Source organism: Pongo abelii, chromosome 2, assembly GCF_028885655.2.
Source record: "Pongo abelii isolate AG06213 chromosome 2, NHGRI_mPonAbe1-v2.0_pri, whole genome shotgun sequence".
Lineage (NCBI taxonomy): Eukaryota > Metazoa > Chordata > Mammalia > Primates > Hominidae > Pongo > Pongo abelii.
This window is the reverse complement of record NC_085928.1, coordinates 202,818,915-202,837,839: the sequence shown is the minus strand read 5'-3', so window position 1 is coordinate 202,837,839 and position 18,925 is coordinate 202,818,915. Positions and strand designations below refer to the sequence as shown.

At 40.1% G+C, this 18,925-nt stretch overlaps 1 protein-coding gene across 2 annotated transcripts in view; it reads left to right on the top strand.

Moving 5' to 3' along the window:
• MB21D2 (Mab-21 domain containing 2) overlaps positions 1 to 18,560 on the top strand; it is a 124,369-nt gene extending 105,809 nt beyond the window's left edge. For both annotated transcript variants that reach the window (XM_024245347.3, XM_002814421.6), the window contains exon 2: positions 15,715 to 18,560. In XM_024245347.3, coding sequence (XP_024101115.1) covers positions 15,715 to 16,979 — 1,265 coding nt within the window. In that variant the 3' untranslated portion in view covers positions 16,980 to 18,560. The remainder of the gene's footprint in view (positions 1 to 15,714) is intronic.
• Positions 18,561 to 18,925: the final 365 nt, after the last annotated feature.

Here is an 18,925-nt window from a genome sequence, read left to right as displayed (position 1 = left end):
TGAGACATGGGAACCTGCATTTTTAACAAGCCTCTCGGTTTGAGACCCTCATATGAAGTAGACAGTTCCAGATTGAGAGTCAAGGACTTGGGTTCTATTTCTGGCACCTGTGCCAGGTTCAGTGCTGTGTCACCTTTGCTTTTTGGGCCTTAGCAACCTCATACGTACCATGGCAGTTGGAATAAATAACCTTGAAAGTCAGTTCTGGCTCCAGTGACCTCCAATTTATTCATTCTTTGTGTGGGGAACACATATATAACTGAAACTTCATTCTCTGGAGACCAAGACTTAGCGAATTTGTAACTTATTCAAACAACATCCTTTAATACTATGAAATTAAACAAACTCTTATTTCTCCCTTAGTAGCCATCATTTGGTTAATAATTTCTGGCTAGAATGTTTGAATGCCACACTGTTCATCCACTGACTTGCTCCATTTTTAGATGGTTGGGAGAAAGTAAATGAAAGAAGCCATCTCTCAAAATATGACTTTCCCATGTCAGCATTATGAGACTCATCTTTGACTTTGTCTAAGAATTTTTTTTTTTTTTTTTTTTTTTTTTTTTTTTTTTTTGAGATGGAGTCTCGCTCTGTCGCCCAGGCTGGAGTGCAGTGGCACAATCTCAGCTCACTGCAAGCTCCACCTCCTGGGTTCACACCATTCTCCTGCCTCAGCCTCCCGAGTAGCTAGGACTACAGGCGCCCGCCACCATGCCTGGGTAATTTTTTGTATTTTTTTTTAGTAGAGACGGGGTTTCACCGTGATAGCCAGGATGGTCTCAATCTCCTGACCTTGTGATCCGCCTGCCTTGGCCTCCCAAAGTGCTGGGATTACAGGCATGAGCCACCGCGCCCAGCCAAGGCTTTTTTTTATTGAGCAGGCATGGATTTAAAAACACTGCAGCTTTGCCCTCTTTTAAATGATCTACCCGTGCTTTTAAACTGCAAATTTCTACTTCTGCAGAGGCCTTTGGCTGGTTATTTTAAGTCTGATTTCTTTTGATCTGAACATTGTCAAGCTCAAACAATAAAGTATGTTTTTACCCAGATACTGAAAGCAATGATCAGGTAGGCAATTCTGTCTCAGTAGATTCAGCTCTTTTTTAGTCTGTTAGCCTGTCAGTATTTTTTTTTTTTTCATGTCTGTTGTCCTTGGAAAAACTCATTTGATCCCTTAGTCCTTTCTTAAATTACAGGGATGGGTGTAGCTGTACTAATCTGAACTTCTGGATGTATCGAACATTCCAGCTTTATACGATGGAAATACTTCTAAGACTTACTAATGTACTCATTATTTTTCGAAATAGTGTGTTTTTAGGATATTACTGATTTGTTATTTGAAAACTAGATTGAGGAAATTAGTATTTGAAATAACATTTACTTATTTAAATGAAGGCAAAAACAGTAGAAGCAGGAGGTCATTGTTAATAAGCCATGTGGAAAATTGATGAATAGCTATTAAGCCCTTGGTTATTGACACTTAAAGACAAGTTATTTTCCGGCAAGGATGTGTGTTTATTTTGCTGGCATAGGTAAGGAAAGAAGGGAATCTTATCAGTAACCCAGGCAGTCTGGCTATAACCATCATAGATTCCTCCCAATAGAGCACAGGTTACATTTTGAGCCCTTTCTCCCGCCTTGCAACAAATTGACAACTTGATGGGGAAAAAAATGGTCCCTCTGTCTTTCCTTCAAAAGAATTGTGTGTGCTCAGATTAGTTTCAGTCTGGTTTAGGCCAGAGAACTAGGTGGATACTTGGTATACTCGACTAGTTACTTAGGGCTGGGAGCCTCAGCCTCCACATCCCTACAATGAGAATTCTAGAGCTCTTCATCAAGTACTTATAGGGAACAAATGGGAAAATGATTGTGGCCATTCTCTGGAAACTGCAAAGCATCGTACAATATATAGATTGTTTATTTTGACTTGATTGAAGACAGGTTAAAAAATTTTCTTTTTATTAATCATCTGAGCTCCTAAAGTCTTCAATGTATTTAATCACTTGTAGTCGGAATGAAATAGTCTTGAAGGAAGAGTAGTGTCTCAGCCTCATAACATCAAAGACTGTTTCCTCTGACTTCTTTTTCTTTTATTCCTGGAACCTGAAGCTTTATTCATTAAAAAAAAAAAAAAAATTAGCTGCAGGAAGTGCAAGCAGACAACTCTGCCTTGCAAAGAGCTCCTGAATATGCATTGGGAACCCGTTGTCAGCCATGTTGCTTGCCAAGACAAAGCATCTTTCAGTCTTGGCTCAACCTAGATGATCCCTTCAGCTCCTAAATTATCAGGAGGATTTTCTCAGGGAAACTAAACAGAAAAGTTATAAGTCACTGGGTGGAACCTCAAAGTAAATAGGCCTGGGACTGATGCTTTTAATGTAGTCTTATCACATTTTAGCCCGTTGATCAGCTTGTTTCCCCAAAGATTTTATTCTAGGATTGTAAGACTTCCAAGACCAGCTAGAAACTCTTAGTAAATGAGTAGAGTGTGGATGCCATCTCCTGGCAGTTTTTGGGAATGGCTTAGTAAGGAATCCATTTATTTATAGGTTCTCCACTTACGCATCAAGGGAAAAAATACATGGTTTTAATCTTTAAATTAGGTATTAGATTTTGATCTTAGATCACACTATAGTTATATAGTAACTTTTCTCCTGCTTCCCTGATGAGGTTGTTGACTAAAAATTGGTGCTTTGGAGAATGTCCTAGAGCTAAATTATCCTCAAAGAACAAGAGGAGACGTGTCTGTGTAGTTACAGTATAGTTCATTAACAAGCCCCTAGCTTCTCCTTCATCTCTTCTGAGCATGTGATGTGATTCCCTTGCTTGCAGGTATAGAGGATCTGGAGTCTTTCATCATGTCTCACAATGACAGTGTTGTCAGTCTAAGTATATCACCTGACAGTTTCATCCACTATAAAGATAGAGTTTATTTCAGAAAACTCTGTCATTAGGCTACACCATCTATTTACTGATACAGCATACTCTGCTGAACTTCTCTTATGTTAGGGTGGGAGATACACAAGTCATCAGAGGACACTGACAGGTAAACACATAATTGATAATTAGTGTAAACACTACACTAAAAAAAGTACAGGCCGGGCATGGTGGCTCACGCCTATAATCCCAGCAGCTTGGGAGGCCAAAGTGGGCGGATCATTTGAGGTCAGGAGTTTGAGACCAGCCTGACCAACATGGTGAAACCTTGTCTTTACTAAAAATACAAAAATTAGCTGGGCGTGGTGGCGCACATCTGTAGTCCCAGCTACTCGAGAGGCTGAGGCAGGAGAATTGCTTGAACCTGGGAGGCAGAGGTTGCAGTGAGCCAAGATCGTACCACTGCACTCCAGCCTGGGCAACAGAGTGAGACTCCATCTCCAAAAAAAATAAAAAAGCAAAAAAAAAACAAAACACGCACACACACAAAATAAAGTATGGACAAAGGTGATTGAATGAAGAAACTAAACATATCATTTAGAATTATTTCTGTACAATTTAGAGGAATAGAGACAGAATAATCCTCAATAGAGGCTGAAAGAGAAACTTTGTTTTGGTCTTTAAATTTGGCTTGAGGCTTTTATGTATAAGTAAGGTCTGTTTGAACAAATCTCCACTCTGAAGGTTGGTTCCTGGAGTGAGTTCTTTTTTTTAATCCACCCTCCCCAACCTTAATCCCCATTGTTCTCTTTGGAATTTAAGGAAGAAATGCCTGTATCTGAAGAATATATGGATTTTCACCTCTCCAAAGCTTTCCAGAGGTCTTAAAATGTCCCTTGGGAAGTGAGGAGAATTGAGATAACAACAAAGCAAGAAATAATCGGGAAGATGCTAGCTGTAAACGCACAGAAAAGCAAGCTTGCTGATCTGCGAAGGCTAATGAACTCTTTTTGAGAATTGTTCTCAGATCTAGTTTTATAAGACGTATAATGGATCTATAACATTGTGGGAAAGAGCAAGTAATCCCTTACCATTAGCTTAGGCTTCCAGGCTCCTCATGGCCAGTTGTCCATATGAAATGTAATGTCATCAAGAATTATAACAGACATGAGTCTGTCTGTGCCTGCTTTACACCCCCCACCCACCACAGTTCCAGAAACAAGAATTACTTTGCTGTGGTAGTTCACTTGGGAGGTGACACAAAGAAACAGGAGTGAAGGAATACAGCAATTGAGACAGAAGGGAGACAAGCCAATAAAGATTCTGTCTGTTAATAAGCTTTGAGTGGGTTCATCTGAGAGGTTGTATAGAACCCAAGGTAGAATCGCCCACAGAGTCTGGGGAAGCTAGGGCATTTATCTACTGATTCTGCCCCACTGGTTGACAGTTGCCCCAATGGTGTCAGTTCTCTTGCATTAACTCCCCTACACTTCCTGGCAGTGGCTGGAGAGAGAATGCCCTTAGGCAAAGGGGCAGAGTCACTGGCACTTGAGGAGAAGGGCTGGGAACATCTGGGGGACTGCCTGTCACAGCTGCAAGTGAACCCAGGGATGGGCTGGGGACACAGGGCAGGATATCAGCAAAGTCACATGCATGTGTGCATGCGCACGCACACACACACACACACACACAAGCTTACTCATATATTAGGAAAAATGTAAATTCAAGTGAGGTCTGTAATAATAATAAGGAACTATTATGAATTTTGTTTAGATATGAGAATGGTGGTTATACTTAAAAAGTCTTTAGACAAATGTCTTTGTCTAATTGAGAAAGTGGTGTTTATGGGTAAAATGATAGGTTGTCTGGGATTTACCTTAACATATCATGCCAAAAAAATGGGATAAATGAAATAAGAATGGCAAACATAATTGTTGAAGTTAGGTGATGGATACATGGGAATTCATTATACTATTATATCTACTATTGTATATGTTTGAAAATTTCTAAAGTAAACAGTAAAATAAGTTAATAAACTTGTCTAAAGTAAGACAGGGTCTTGTTTGACTAGCCAGTGATAGTTTGTAAGTCCTTTAGAGGAGGCTTCTTTATATAAATTGGGATCATTTTTAAGCTAATTTAGCAAATTCAAATGTGTAATGTAGATCACCGATTCAGGGTCTCTTTTACATGGGTAGTGACACCTTTTTTTAGGGTGCTGGTCACAAGGAGCATTATCTCTTATCACAGTTTGATGGATACCAGTTTTTGTTTTTAGAGAAGACACAGAATTCTTTCTTTCTCCATGTCCCAGTGTACCTGATAAGAGTTTTGTACAAAGACAAAATGTGACTGTAATAGATACTGCCGTGTCTGTAACGGGAAAGGACTTTCTTGCTTTAGAGTTCAATAAGAGTTTCTGACCTTGTGGTTAGTATGTTTTTGGCAGTCATATTCCTGGCTACCTCCACCTGCCTTCTCAACCTAGTAGTATAAACTTAGGGGGTATGACCTTCAAATTAAGGCTCTGATGTTGGGTTAAAATAACAAATTAGACTACGCATCTGAATATGTGGGAATATTTTCAGAGTTTGTTCTGGGAGCCTGAAAGAATTTCAAGGATGCTGTTGTGATTAAAACACTTGTGGAATGTTCTTTGAAAGTTGTCCAAGAGCTAAGTGTGCAACACATACGCACATGCACACGTGTGCACGCATATAGCTGTGTGTCTCAGCACTAAGTATCTTTTTATAATGTCATTTATAATCGTCTCTTTCCTATGATCCTTGACCCATTTGCTCATATACTTTATTCCCCAGAGATGACTAAAGTCAGTTTTTAATCTGCTCTAGAAATCTGTTTACTCCAAAGTCATTTTCGGATGGAGAAATAAATTTCTACTTACTGTTTCCTATACTGTTTATGTGGCAGTTCTAAAGGCCCAAGGTATTACATTGTTTATTCTCTCCTAGGAAAGCCCATTTAATGCAGGAAAGCAGCATAGGATCAATCTGAATTTGCATCCCAGGTCAGCTATCATGGCCATAAACAATTTATTTGGCTGCTATTTTTCTTTATTTCCTTATCTGTAAAATGGGGACACTAGGCTGGGCATGGTGGCTCACGCCTGTAATCCCAGCACTTTGGGAGGCCTAGGCAGGCGGATCACGAGGTCAAAAGATCCAGACCATTCTGGCCAATATGGTGAAACCCCATCTCTACTAAAAATACAAAAATTAGCCAGACGTGATGGTGCGCGCCTGTAGTCCCAGCTACTTGGGAGGCTGAGATAGGAGAATCGCTTGAACCAGGGAGATGGAGGTTGCAGTGAGCCGAGATTGCGCCACTGCACTCCAGCCTGGGGACAGAGCGAGACTCCATCTCAAAAAAAAAAAGTTGTCGGGGACACTATTGCCCACTTGAAAGGGCCAAGAAGATTGAACGAGATGACACAGGTAAAGCATTCGGCCTGTGCCGTAGCGCATGGTAGTGGCATGGATGTTTGTGCCCTTCTCAGAGTCCTTGTCGTGGGATGTATGTACTTCAAACGTGTACTATCAATTCAGCTCTTCTTTTGCTGTTATGTGTGTCATTGCTTGTGCTAGTTACCTCTTTGTAAAATTGGTGAAGTCGGCTGGAGGATGTCATGGCAGCGGGGCTGCAGGTTACAAATGACATAGAGTAGGCCAGATGAGAAGGAAGGGCAGCATCCACCCTTTGGGCATGATGCTCAGATTATGGTCTTCTTACAGCCACTGCAACTGGGCCCACACTGGATGGTCATAGGTGGCTGTAGAAGTCTACGTTATAGTTGTCTGTCTTAAGTAGTAGGTTCTTGGGATGGGCAGCCACCTCGGAAGACATCTATACTGAGACTCCATCCCTGCTGAAGATTCTGATTGAGCCTCTCTTGGGATAGGAAAGGTACTGCCTCCACAGGCAGCATTGCTAGAAAATTCTGCTGGATGGATGAGTTTACAACATTACACTGAAAACTTCTCTCTATATATTCTACTTAGTGAAACCATATAGGCAAATTCCATTTCTTCTTTACTAGCACAGCTTATCAGATATTTGAAGATGGCTCTCATAGCCTTTTTGAATTTTCCATTTTTCAGGCTAAATAATTTTCACTCCTCCTCTTCCTCTTCTGCATTTTGGCTAGGACCTTATTCATTTCATTCAGTGCTATTATCTCAATTTCTAATCATATGTTGATTCGTGTGTGATTATCTGATTAGTGTGGGAGCTGTTCATGCAGCATATCACAGATTCCCCATTCTCCCAGCATGTGGTAGAATCGTGCTTTCTTTCATGGGTGTGGATGGGACCATGTGACTAGTTTTGACCAATGATTTGTGTATGAAAATGATGTATGTCATTTGCATGCCAGAGCATTTAACTGCCAAAAAGAGAACTCCCAGAGCCTTCTATTCCTCCAGCAGAGTGACTGTGAAGTTCTTTCTAGACATGGCTTGCTCTACCCATCTGGGTCCTCAATTAAGGAAAGAAGCACCCCCAATCCCTCCCGCCCCACTCACCCTTGATGGCCATCTAGTGTGAATGAAAAATAAAACTTGGTTGTTTTGAGTCACTGAGATATTAGCTTTGTTACTCAGCATAACTTCACCTGCCCTGATTGGTAGAATTAACATTTGGCTTTCTCACCAAATAATCAGCATTGTGCAGTGGGGGTGGTGTATGTTTCTCTTCACCTTTGTCTCTTCAGTGTCTAGCACAGTACTGGCTCATAGGAGATGCTCATACTTACTGTGTGAATAAGTAAAATCTGAGTTTTGAATCCTATCTTTATCCTTGTTGCAATTTCTTAGACTTGGCCTACTTCATTATTTTTCTTCCAAAATGTAGACTTCCCCCCTTCTCCTCCCCAATTAAACACAGCTTTCCAGTTTCGGAGTAATTAAGTAGTTCGGAGTAATTAAGTAGTTGACATACACATCTCAGTGTGAGAAAGGAGTGGAAACTGGACCCAGCTGGGTCCTGGGCAAAGGGTCAGTGATGGGGTCCAGTTGACTTCATTCAGAGCATCTCCATCACAAGCTTATGGGTTCTTGTGAAGATCAGGAGAGCATCCATGTGGTCATCCCTGATATATTTCTGTATCCTTGTGTAGCTGTTTGACACCACTACTCTTGCTTTTCACTTTTTTTTTTTTTTTTTTGGCCTTTCAAGAATGAGCCTTCTGAAGTGAACATTCTTATAAATTGTCAGTCTGTAACTTTGTACCCTATTGTGACTTTGGGAAGCTGCTAGGTAGGGCTAATAAGACTCTCTATTGGGTCTTGCCAGTAAGTTCTGAATGGCAAAAACCATGAGTTCTTAAACTATCCTAAGTACTGAAAAGAAAGGTCAGGACTTATTTGATGGGAAAAAATATATTGATAATATATCAATATGTGTATGCATGTGCCAACAAACCCTGTTTACTGATTACCAACTAAGCACAAAACTACACACTAAGAAACGTGTTGTGCATTTTCTGATTTTATTCCCGTGGCCACCCAACAAACTTGCACCAGTTGTTATTCTACAATTTCGTTTAGGGAAACCAAGGCCCACAGTGGTTGATGTTCATAAATGAATTGGACTGGAATCCAGGTCTAACTCATGTTCATTCTGTTTAAAATAGCTTAGTAGACTTTGACAAAGCCCACCAATTTTTAAGACCTTCAGTTTTAATTTTTAAGAAAGAAAATAATGGAAGATTAGAGAGGCATTTTTTTCTTCCCGTCTTTTAGATTATTAGAAAACACTTTTATGCACGTATGCTGACAGGCTTTCATATTATATTGTGCAGCAAATTCCATAATCCTAGGTTATGGTTAATGAGGTATTCAGGTTGATTGAAACAAATGGTATACACAAAAAGCAGGTGCCTTCTAATCTAAAGTCTATACTAGCAATGCAGCAAAAGAATCTTGAACACAAGGAGGTTATAGATGTCGCCTAAGATAGGATCTTTCATTTGTGACGACTTTTCATGAGTTACTATGCCAGATGCTTCACGGTTGACCCTTGAACAACACAGGTTTGAGCTGCACAGGTCCACTTATAGGTGGCTGTTTTTCAGTCAAATGCAGATTGAAAATATACTATTTGCAGGATATGAAACCCACTTATACAGAGGACCAACTTCTTGTATAAGTGGATTCCACAAGGTCAGCTATGGAACTTGAGTATGGACACATTTCAGCATATGTAGGAGCTCCTGGGACCAAGGGACGATTGTATATTGTTGTCTTGTTTAGGAGGAAAGATACACCATGAACACAGCCCACAATGACAGTAGGTGTCGAAGGTGCTAACTCAGTTCAGGTCAAGACCCTCCACTAGGATGTACAGGTTGTTCATTCCATGGGGTTCCTGGGTGAGAGGACAAGAAAGAGCTGGAATCCAGCCTGCCCTCTGCCTGCCACCCTGTGTGTCGTGCCACACGATGGCATCCACTCAGAGGAAGCAGCCTTGACTAGCAGCAGTCTTGGTACAGCCAGGGGAGAGAATACTTCATTCATTTCCCTTCATCTAACATGTTTTGTGTGCCTTGCATGTGCTAGAGGCTTTAAATAGATTATCTTGTTTAATTAAATCTTTAAAATAACTCCGTGGAATCTGTGTTATTTGCTCTTCCAGTTTTATGTGTGGTAGGAAAAGGGACGGACATATGGGGAAAATGAGCTAAATACGATGCGCTTAGACACTTCATAGCAATCCTGTAAGGGTGGGTTTTTATACGCATTTACTTACTTTTCATCAGTTTGTTTGTTTTTTAATAGATAAGGAATTGGAAGCTCAGAGAGGTTAAGTAATTTGTCAGCCTCACTTAAATAGTAAATGAGAAGCCCAGGATCCAAGCCCAAGCCTGTCTTGAGTCCAGTGTTCTTGCATACATATCAGTGTCAAAATGGGGAAGTATTAAGAAAGACTCCTTTGGAGAGACATCTTTTGAATCAGCCCTATTACTATATATATATTCTAGTCAATAGGGCATTGCCATTACCATACGTGAATTAATCAGTTTTCTAAAGAAAATTATATGCAGTTGTCTCAAATTATGCAAAATAAAGCAGACTCTTTGACATATAAAACATATTATCATAATTGTGAGTACTAATAACTCAGAATATTATTGAAAAACTGGAAAGCTCCGTTTTTGTCTTCTGTATTTCCAGGGTCTTACAGTCTATTTGGGAATACTAATGGCCCTATCAAGGCAGACCAGGCCCATTCTTCTTTATGATAAATGTGGATGGTCAGGCATGTTCTGCCAGTTGTCCCAGGTCCCACTAAAGATTTTACCAATAAAAATGCAAAACTGGCACATTGCCCTGAGACCTCTGCTACTTCCCTCTTAAGCCATTGTGCATTGTCGTGGGGAAATCAGGACGTATGTGCCATTCTGGTCTTTGCGCAAATGTTGGAATGCACCAATGCTGGTAATCTGTCACTCAGGCTGTATGAACCCAAATGAGTGATTTCTCCTCTTGGAACCAATTTTTTCTCCAGATAGATGATTTCTGGGCATGAACAAGGAAAGGCCTAAAATCTTTTCCAACTGGAGTCATTAAGAATTTCATGGATTAGTGAGTTTCTTAGAAAAAGGTAGCCATGCCCACATCTCAGATGTTTCTCAGAATGTCAAGTAAGCTTGACAAAAATACTTCCGCCCTGGAAACATGAACCATAATATTTTTATAGGAAGGTTTTATATTGTTTATTGTCAACCAAGGAGACTTACCCTGGGGGATGCATCAGAATGAAAGAAGGACTTTGTCAACATCATCCCACCGTGTTCCCTTCCTGCCATTAAAACCCACTGCCGGAATAAGGCACTGTTTGTTACTGGTATATGCTACATGAGTTGGAGCCAAAAAAGGAAACTCTTTTATATGAAACAATGAATATTACTGAGATATTCAGGCATATATATATATATAGTCAAAGGTATATAAAAAGATTAAATTTATCTAATTTTGTAACTTTAAGACATAAAAATTTTACTTCTTTTATAAACCTTCCTCCCTTCAACGTATGTAAGTGTGTGTGTGTGTGTGTGTTTTAAAGAAATCTATACAAGTACTATTTTGACTTATCTACTTAGTATTTCTTGAACTCTATTTGAGTTTTCACAGACTTACTGGGGTGGGGTTGTAAAGACAACAAGAAATGATACTTAGTTTTTGTGCTCTAGTATTAGCAATCTGGCTTTATATGTTTGCATGATGAAGGTTTGCAGTTTCAATTTAGTGGAATATGATATAGTTTTATTCACTAGAACATAAAGAAGTCAGGGACAGAGTTCTATTTTTCACTTGATATTCTAAAGATAATCAGCAAATAACTGAAAGCATGACATGAAACACATTCCTTAAACTTAGGACCTGAGTATCTATATAAAAGGGTACTATTAAGATATTCTTAAGTAAAAACTCTGAAATATATCAAAACCAAGAAATGGAGAATTACAGGAAAGGAGGTCGGGTGGCAGTTTTACTTAAGAACAAGCATATGCCAGTGCCTCCATGAAAAGAAGAGACCCACCCAAGGGAATAGCTGTCCTCTATCCTTCCTTTTTTGTTTTGCTGCTAACAAGCTCAGTGGTGTATGTGCATCTTCCTTCTGTTCCCACTCGTAGCTTTGGATAATCTAACAGCTAAACAGCCAGAGTCACTAGATCTTATCCTCCAGTAATTACACAAAAAACCTCGGATCATTGCAGAGATGGCACTTGTTGGAACTGATCCCTACAGCCAAAGCGTACAGTTGAAAATTTTCCCTCCTCTGTCTTTTTCCCTTCCAGCCCTGTGTTTTGGTTGCATGGCAACCCATCTGCCATGATAGCTGATGTCAGCTCATTTTCACTTAAACTTAGCCCAGGAAAGTTTTCAAGGAAGACATTTGGGCTTGTATAACGCTGAGGAAGGCTCGAGTTGTGTTACCATATCGTTTGTAAAATTGCAGACTAATGGGCTCAGGGAGGCTAAATGGAAATGTGGATGTAAGAAGGGATTAGCTTCTGGAACAGTGTGGCCCTAGGGGCTTTGTTTCTTATAGGGGCTTAGTAAATGTGTGTCTGCAATACTCTTTCTGCTGCTAAAGGGCTTTCTTCATTTTAAAAGGAATAAGAAGTGTTCAAAATTACCCTATCTCCTGAATATTAGAATTTAGCCAAATACTTGATGTTGACTCCTTTGAATAAAGGGTCAACATTTTACGAGATGCATAAGCATCAGTTGGAAGGAAAGAGAACCTTTTATCACTGGCAGGAATTTTCTAGTGTATATATTGACAAGTGAAAACAGGTTAAAACTTCTTAAATCCAGCAGAGGGCAGAAGGGAGTTTTAGCTATGGCTTACCCAAGACTCTCCAAACAAAATTGTGACAATCCAAGGCAAAATTCAGTGGCACTTCTGTAGACAAATTATCTCTAGGTTTTTAATGCACCAGTTACCCTGATTATATAGACAAGTCTTAGCTGGTGGGCTCAAAGCCAGTTTTCTTCTGTCCAGGACAAAAGGATGTACAGGATTTTGAGTTAGTTATGCCGAAGAGGAGACAACAGTGTGGTACTCAAATAACAATATCACTTTAATAGATTTAGATCTTATTTACTAAACACAACACAGCATTTCACAGTATTTCTCATGTATATTTATGGTATTCTGAATGCTAGAATGAAAGGATGTTTGAAATAATGAAGAGTAAACGATTTCATTATCAAATATATCTCACTGAAACTGACTGTTAGACATGTGAGTTCATAAAATAATGAAAATGATTTTCACAACCTAATCTGGAATCTGAGAAATCAGTTTTATCCTTTAAAGCAATAACCAAAACGTGGGGTGGTAGTATTTCTTTACATGGCAAAGATGAGGTTAATATTAAAACATAATGACATTTGAGAAATGGATCTTTGTCTTGGCGTTCATAAGAACTTTCAATCCGGATTAAGTGTGGCTTTAAAAAAAAAACACTTTAAAAAGGAAAAACATATTTTCCATGCTGAAGATGGTTTTTGTTTGGGTAGTAGGGAGTATTTTCTGTTTTGCTTGGATAGTATTTAGTGTAGTATGTTGGGTTTCTCGAATGCAGCCTCTGAAATGGAGTTAGGATGTTTATGAAGCAGCACCCTTGGGATCTACACCTGTTGAAGTGGGGAAGGAAGCAGATTCAAATAGGAGAAGCTGAGCTTCCCTGCAGGCGCATCATTTGCCACAGCCAACCCCACTGGGAACTCAGAGTTTGAGTGGCCCTTCAGAGTATCCCAAGCTGGGACACTCCCACACCGATCAGTTATTGGATGTGCACCTGCAACCCCCATCCCAGCCACAGGACCTGACCTGGCTAAGACAGCCTTTTGCAGCTGAGACAAGCCTTAAGGGATAGCATTTAAGCAGCTGAGATAAGTTCTTTATTGAAGAGGGACCTGGATGCCATATCACAGTGCAGATAGTGTGAGAAACAGCCAAGAAGTCAGATTTGCTGGATGTTCTTTCTGATGAATTGTTGACACTGTAATGTTGGCTAACTTACAGTTTTAAAAAGAAAATGATAACTTGCCATATTTCTGTGTGTAAAGAATTGTACTAAATAAAAGACTTTTTCATGGTTAATGTGGTTTGGAAAATAGGATTTTAAAGAGCATATTTTAATAAATTAGCGTTAAATTTTAAAGTATAATTGTCTTAGTTCGTTCAGGCTGTTATGTCAAAGTACCTAGACTGAGAAGCTTATAAACAGCAGGGATTTATTTCTCACCATTCTGGATGTCAAGAAAGCCAAGATCAAGGTGCCTGCAGATTCATTGTCTGGTGAGGGACAGCTTCCTGGTTCACAGATGGCTGTCTTCTCGCTGTGTCCTCACATGGCAGAAGGGGTGAGGAAGCGCTCTGATGTTTCTTTTATAAGAGTACCAATCCCACTCAGGGCTCCACCCTCACGTCTGATCACCTACCAGAGGCCCCAGCTCCTAATACTATCACATTGAAAGTTGGGATTTCAACATGTGAGTGGGTCACAAACATTTAGAGTATAACAATAATAGTAACAAAACACGTGCATATGGTTTATTTGATTTGGGATTGTCCTATGAAGAGCAAACTGTGAATTATAATGAATAATGGAATATTCTAATAGATTGTGGTAGGTCTTTATGATCTTTGGGGAAACACTGTTAAATAAATCACAGGATGATGCTGATTGTCAGATAATCAAGCGTAAGCAAGTATATAATGAAGGAGGGAAAATGTATATGTTGTTTATGGAACAGTCATTTAAGTCTAGCCTTTATTTATGTTAATTCCATCTATTAATGCTATCCACCTATTCATGCATTTGTTCCTTTATCATTTAGTCATAGCTCCAGTTATGTTCCTACTGCATGCACGGAGTCTTCTGTGCCTGCTTAATATATGACACATGGTTCTCAAAAGGACTCACAATCTCATCAATAATCACATTTGTTAATATCACCACCAATTTAATCAGAAACGTATACAATTCGGGAAGATGTCACGCTCATGGTGCGGAGTTTTCTAAATTTAATTTTCTCTTAGAAGTTTCAGTTTTATCATTGGCAATAAATATTGTCAGTAGTTTCCTTGAAGCCAGGCTCATTTTGTTCATTTTTGAAGAAAATGTCTGCCAAATACCCAAATCTAAATAGCCATAGTTTTCCGTTGTTCTTTAAAGTAAAAATGGTGTTCCATGAACAAAGAAGCTAGTTCAGCTCACAACTCAGTTACGTGAGCGCTTTTCCTGAAGGAAGATTTCCTATTTCAGTATGAGGAAGACAGGTTTTATGGTTATTTCCATTTCATCACACAGACTATTAGGAAGATAGTCTTTCTAATGGCTCAGAGGTTGAGATTCAATAAAATAACTTATTTTTCTTCTCCATCAAGGATTTTCTTAAGTAAAACTGGATTTTTTTTTAAAAATTGCTAATGCATGTCAGTGGTAAAGAACCTACTGACTGCCAGTACAGTTTGGCATCAATGTCTTGGCTGCCGCTAAGGCACTGGCAATTTTATCCTGCCTTGTTTTTGTGCCATTAGTACAATGGCAACACAGTAAAAAAGTCAAACAAGACTGGGCATGGTGGCGCATGCCTGTAATCCCAGCACTTGGGGAAGCTGAGGTAGGAGAATTGCTTGAGGCCAGGAATTTGAGACCAGCCTGGGCAACATAGCAAGACCCTGTCTCTTAAAAAAAAAAGTCAAACAATGTGTTAGTATTATTATAAAGAGAGTTATGAACTCATTACCCCTGAAAGTGTCTCCAGCCCACACTGAGAACCGCTGGTGCAACGAAGAGTGTAAGTGCAAAGAGCATGGAGAAAGAAAACCGCTTAGGCAAGAGATAAAAAAGGCCGAACTTCCTATGATGGCAGGAGAGATGGAGAACAGGGAAGGAAGTGAGAAACCCTGGCAGAGGTTCCATGGAAAAGATTTGGCAGTAGAAGGGCAGCAAAGAGTTGAAATGTACTGAGGTTTTCAGTCTGCATAACTGAGTGGATGGCAATTCCATTAACTGAGATGATGACTGGGGGAAGAGGGGCCCTGTTTTATTATTGAAAATGATACTGCTTTTCACTGAGAGAGAAAAATCTATCATAATTCTTGCATTTGGAAAAGGGTGGATTCTAGCACTAGTGAGAAAGTACTGTTGGCCAGGTCTGTGCAGCAGCCTGAGATTTGATTTAGTACTGATAATGAATTTTGGTTCTTGGAACATCAGAGCATTCTGTTGCATGCATGAGACTCTTATGTCTGTGTTTCCTATAATAGTGTTGTTTTCTTCTTCTTTATTTCTAGGAATGGTGCAAAAGCTGGACCAAAAGCTTCCAGTGGCTAATGAATACCTGTTGCTCTCTGGAGGTGTCCGGGAAGGCGTGGTGGACCTGGACTTAGATGAGCTTAATGTCTATGCCCGGGGGACTGACTATGATATGGACTTTACCCTCTTGGTGCCAGCCCTCAAGCTGCATGACCGTAACCAGCCTGTGACACTCGACATGCGCCACTCAGCCTTGTGCCACTCTTGGCTGAGCCTGCGGCTCTTTGACGAGGGGACAATCAGTAAATGGAAAGACTGCTGCACCATTGTGGATCACATCAATGGTGCCACCAACTACTTCTTCTCACCTACCAAAGTGGCTGACTGGTTCTATGACTCTATCAGCATTGTCCTATCAGAAATACAGAAGAAACCCCAGCGAGGGATGCCAAAGGTGGAAAAGGTGGAAAAAAACGGGACCATCATCTCCATCATTCTGGGTGTAGGGAGTAGTCGCATGTTGTACGATATTGTCCCTGTGGTATCTTTCAAAGGTTGGCCTGCAGTGGCCCAGAGCTGGCTCATGGAGAACCACTTTTGGGATGGGAAGATTACTGAGGAAGAGGTCATCAGTGGGTTTTACTTGGTGCCTGCTTGCTCCTACAAGGGTAAGAAGGACAATGAATGGCGGCTGTCCTTTGCCAGGAGCGAGGTGCAGTTGAAGAAGTGCATCTCCAGCAGCCTCATGCAGGCCTATCAGGCCTGCAAAGCCATCATCATTAAACTGCTGTCCCGGCCCAAGGCTATTAGCCCCTATCACCTGCGGAGCATGATGCTCTGGGCCTGCGACAGACTTCCTGCCAATTACTTGGCTCAAGAAGACTATGCAGCCCACTTTTTGCTGGGCCTCATCGATGACCTGCAACACTGTCTGGTCAACAAGATGTGCCCCAATTATTTCATCCCTCAGTGCAACATGCTGGAACACCTGTCTGAGGAGACAGTCATGCTTCACGCCCGGAAGCTGTCCTCTGTGCGCTCAGACCCGGCAGAGCACTTGCGCACCGCCATTGAGCATGTCAAGGCAGCCAACCGGCTGACACTGGAGCTCCAGAGGCGAGGTAGCACCACCAGCATCCCCTCCCCACAGTCCGACGGAGGGGACCCCAACCAGCCTGATGACCGTTTGGCAAAAAAACTGCAGCAGCTAGTGACTGAGAACCCGGGAAAGTCAATCTCTGTCTTTATCAATCCTGACGATGTCACAAGGCCCCATTTCAGAATTGATGACAAATTTTTCTGAGTGTTAGCTGACTTTTTTTTTTTCCTGATTCTTAAACTCTGATAATGCGTCGTGTGGTTTGTGATGCTATCTTTCTGTTTTTTACATATCCAGCCTAGATTGGATTTGTTAAGAACAAATTTTAAGTTTCCTGGTTCTGCAGGATGGTGCAGACTCTGAAACAGTATATTACTATTTCATATTCTGCCTCTGATTTCGTTGTTTACTTTTTGTAGTTATTGTCATGCTCTTTAGTTTGTTGGATTTTTTTTTTCTTTTTAAGGAGATCTTGAGCCATAGATGAAAATGCCCATGAATCCTCTTGCTTTTTTCTGTTTTATACTTGGTGCAAATTTGTTCATGGGTATGGGGAAACAAATATCTTTCTGATGCTTAACGATTCTATCGTATTATTTTTATTATTTTGTTTTTGTCTTTTTTCTTATGAGCTTTCACCACTACTGATATTTGAGAATCATATGAACCTGGGAACTACCTGGCATGTTAGCTGGATTTATTTATTTTGACCAGTGACCAGAGTAGTTTCCCCCCTTTTCCACCAAACAATGTAAACTTTGAAAGTGATGATACTACAAATTGTGTTTTGGAGCAACTTCATTGAATGTAATTGTCCTCAAATCAGAGAACACTGGGTGGTTTGAAGGGTGTGTTTGACAGTTTTCCAAACACAATTAAGGTTTCCAAATGTTAGTTTTAGCATATGTAATTATTTGAAGCCTTATTTAAATCCTATTAAAAAACATACCATTATAATTATTATTTGCACTAATCTTTGCCATTGTCAGAATTGCAAAGTGTGTTTCAATATAAATTAACAACCACTCTTGAAATTCTATCATTTTTTCATTTTGCCCATTTCTCTCGATCAGTGGAATGATTCTTTGCATTTGCTTAGTTCTCTTTCAATTGTGGGGTCCTGTTTTGCCCTCTTTGATATTCCTGGTTCCTGTCTTACTGAGAGAAGTTGTTAAAGCTTTATACATGTTGACTCCATCTAAAGCTGGGGCAAATATACACTTGATAAAGTAGGTGTGTCTTTGTATTTATTTTTTTGGGGGTCACAGAGGTAAGCTTCTTTGTAAAGTCTCTACTCTTCCTGAGAGTTTTGAGGAAAACTGGCAGGAAGAACTTATAATCCCCAAATAGAAGATACCACGTCTGTTCAAAAGCAGGTATTGCTATAGAGCAGGATCCAGGAAATATCTGTGGGTGGCAGCCTTGGTATAGAGGTGTCCTGTCTTCATGAATGAAGTTACTTGCCTGATTTAGGTGCTGGAAGGTATTGGCTCCCTGTTTTGGTGTGGACTCATGGCAAGCTGGTGTTTAAGAGGTCAGGAGGCCTGCTGATCTTTCAAAGGACACCCATGATGTCTGCTCATGGAAAGGTCAAGTAACGTGTTCATTTTGGTCTTGAATGTCCAAACTCATGGGTTGGATTTTGGCCAATTGAAATCAGACATATGCGATCTTGGGTTTTTGCATGGAAATTAATGTAATGCTTATAAATGAAAATGAAAACATTCAACCATCTAAGTCAAACACAAAAATAATAATAAAAAAAGAAACATACTGGCCTTGAAATTTTGTTGTTAGTTTGTAATCTGGGAATTATTTTCTTATTAGTATTATATTAGTATATTTTCTTATTAGTATACTAACAGCAATTTTCAATAAATACAGCCATGGGCTTGCTAGTGTCTTTCAGACCAGTTGTCCATACAGTGAACATCCAACATTCAGTCTTCCTCTTTCCCCAGTTTTACTACTAGTATCTATCCTCCACATCATTCTTGCCCTTCTCAGGAAATGATTTCATCCCTAGCACTGAAAACACGTCATAATTGGAAAAGCCGATATGCACAAACCATTTCCCTGGCCACAACATTAACAAGGGACACAGGATGTAAGCTGCTCCAGTCAGGGACATGCTCAGCATTCCAAATTGG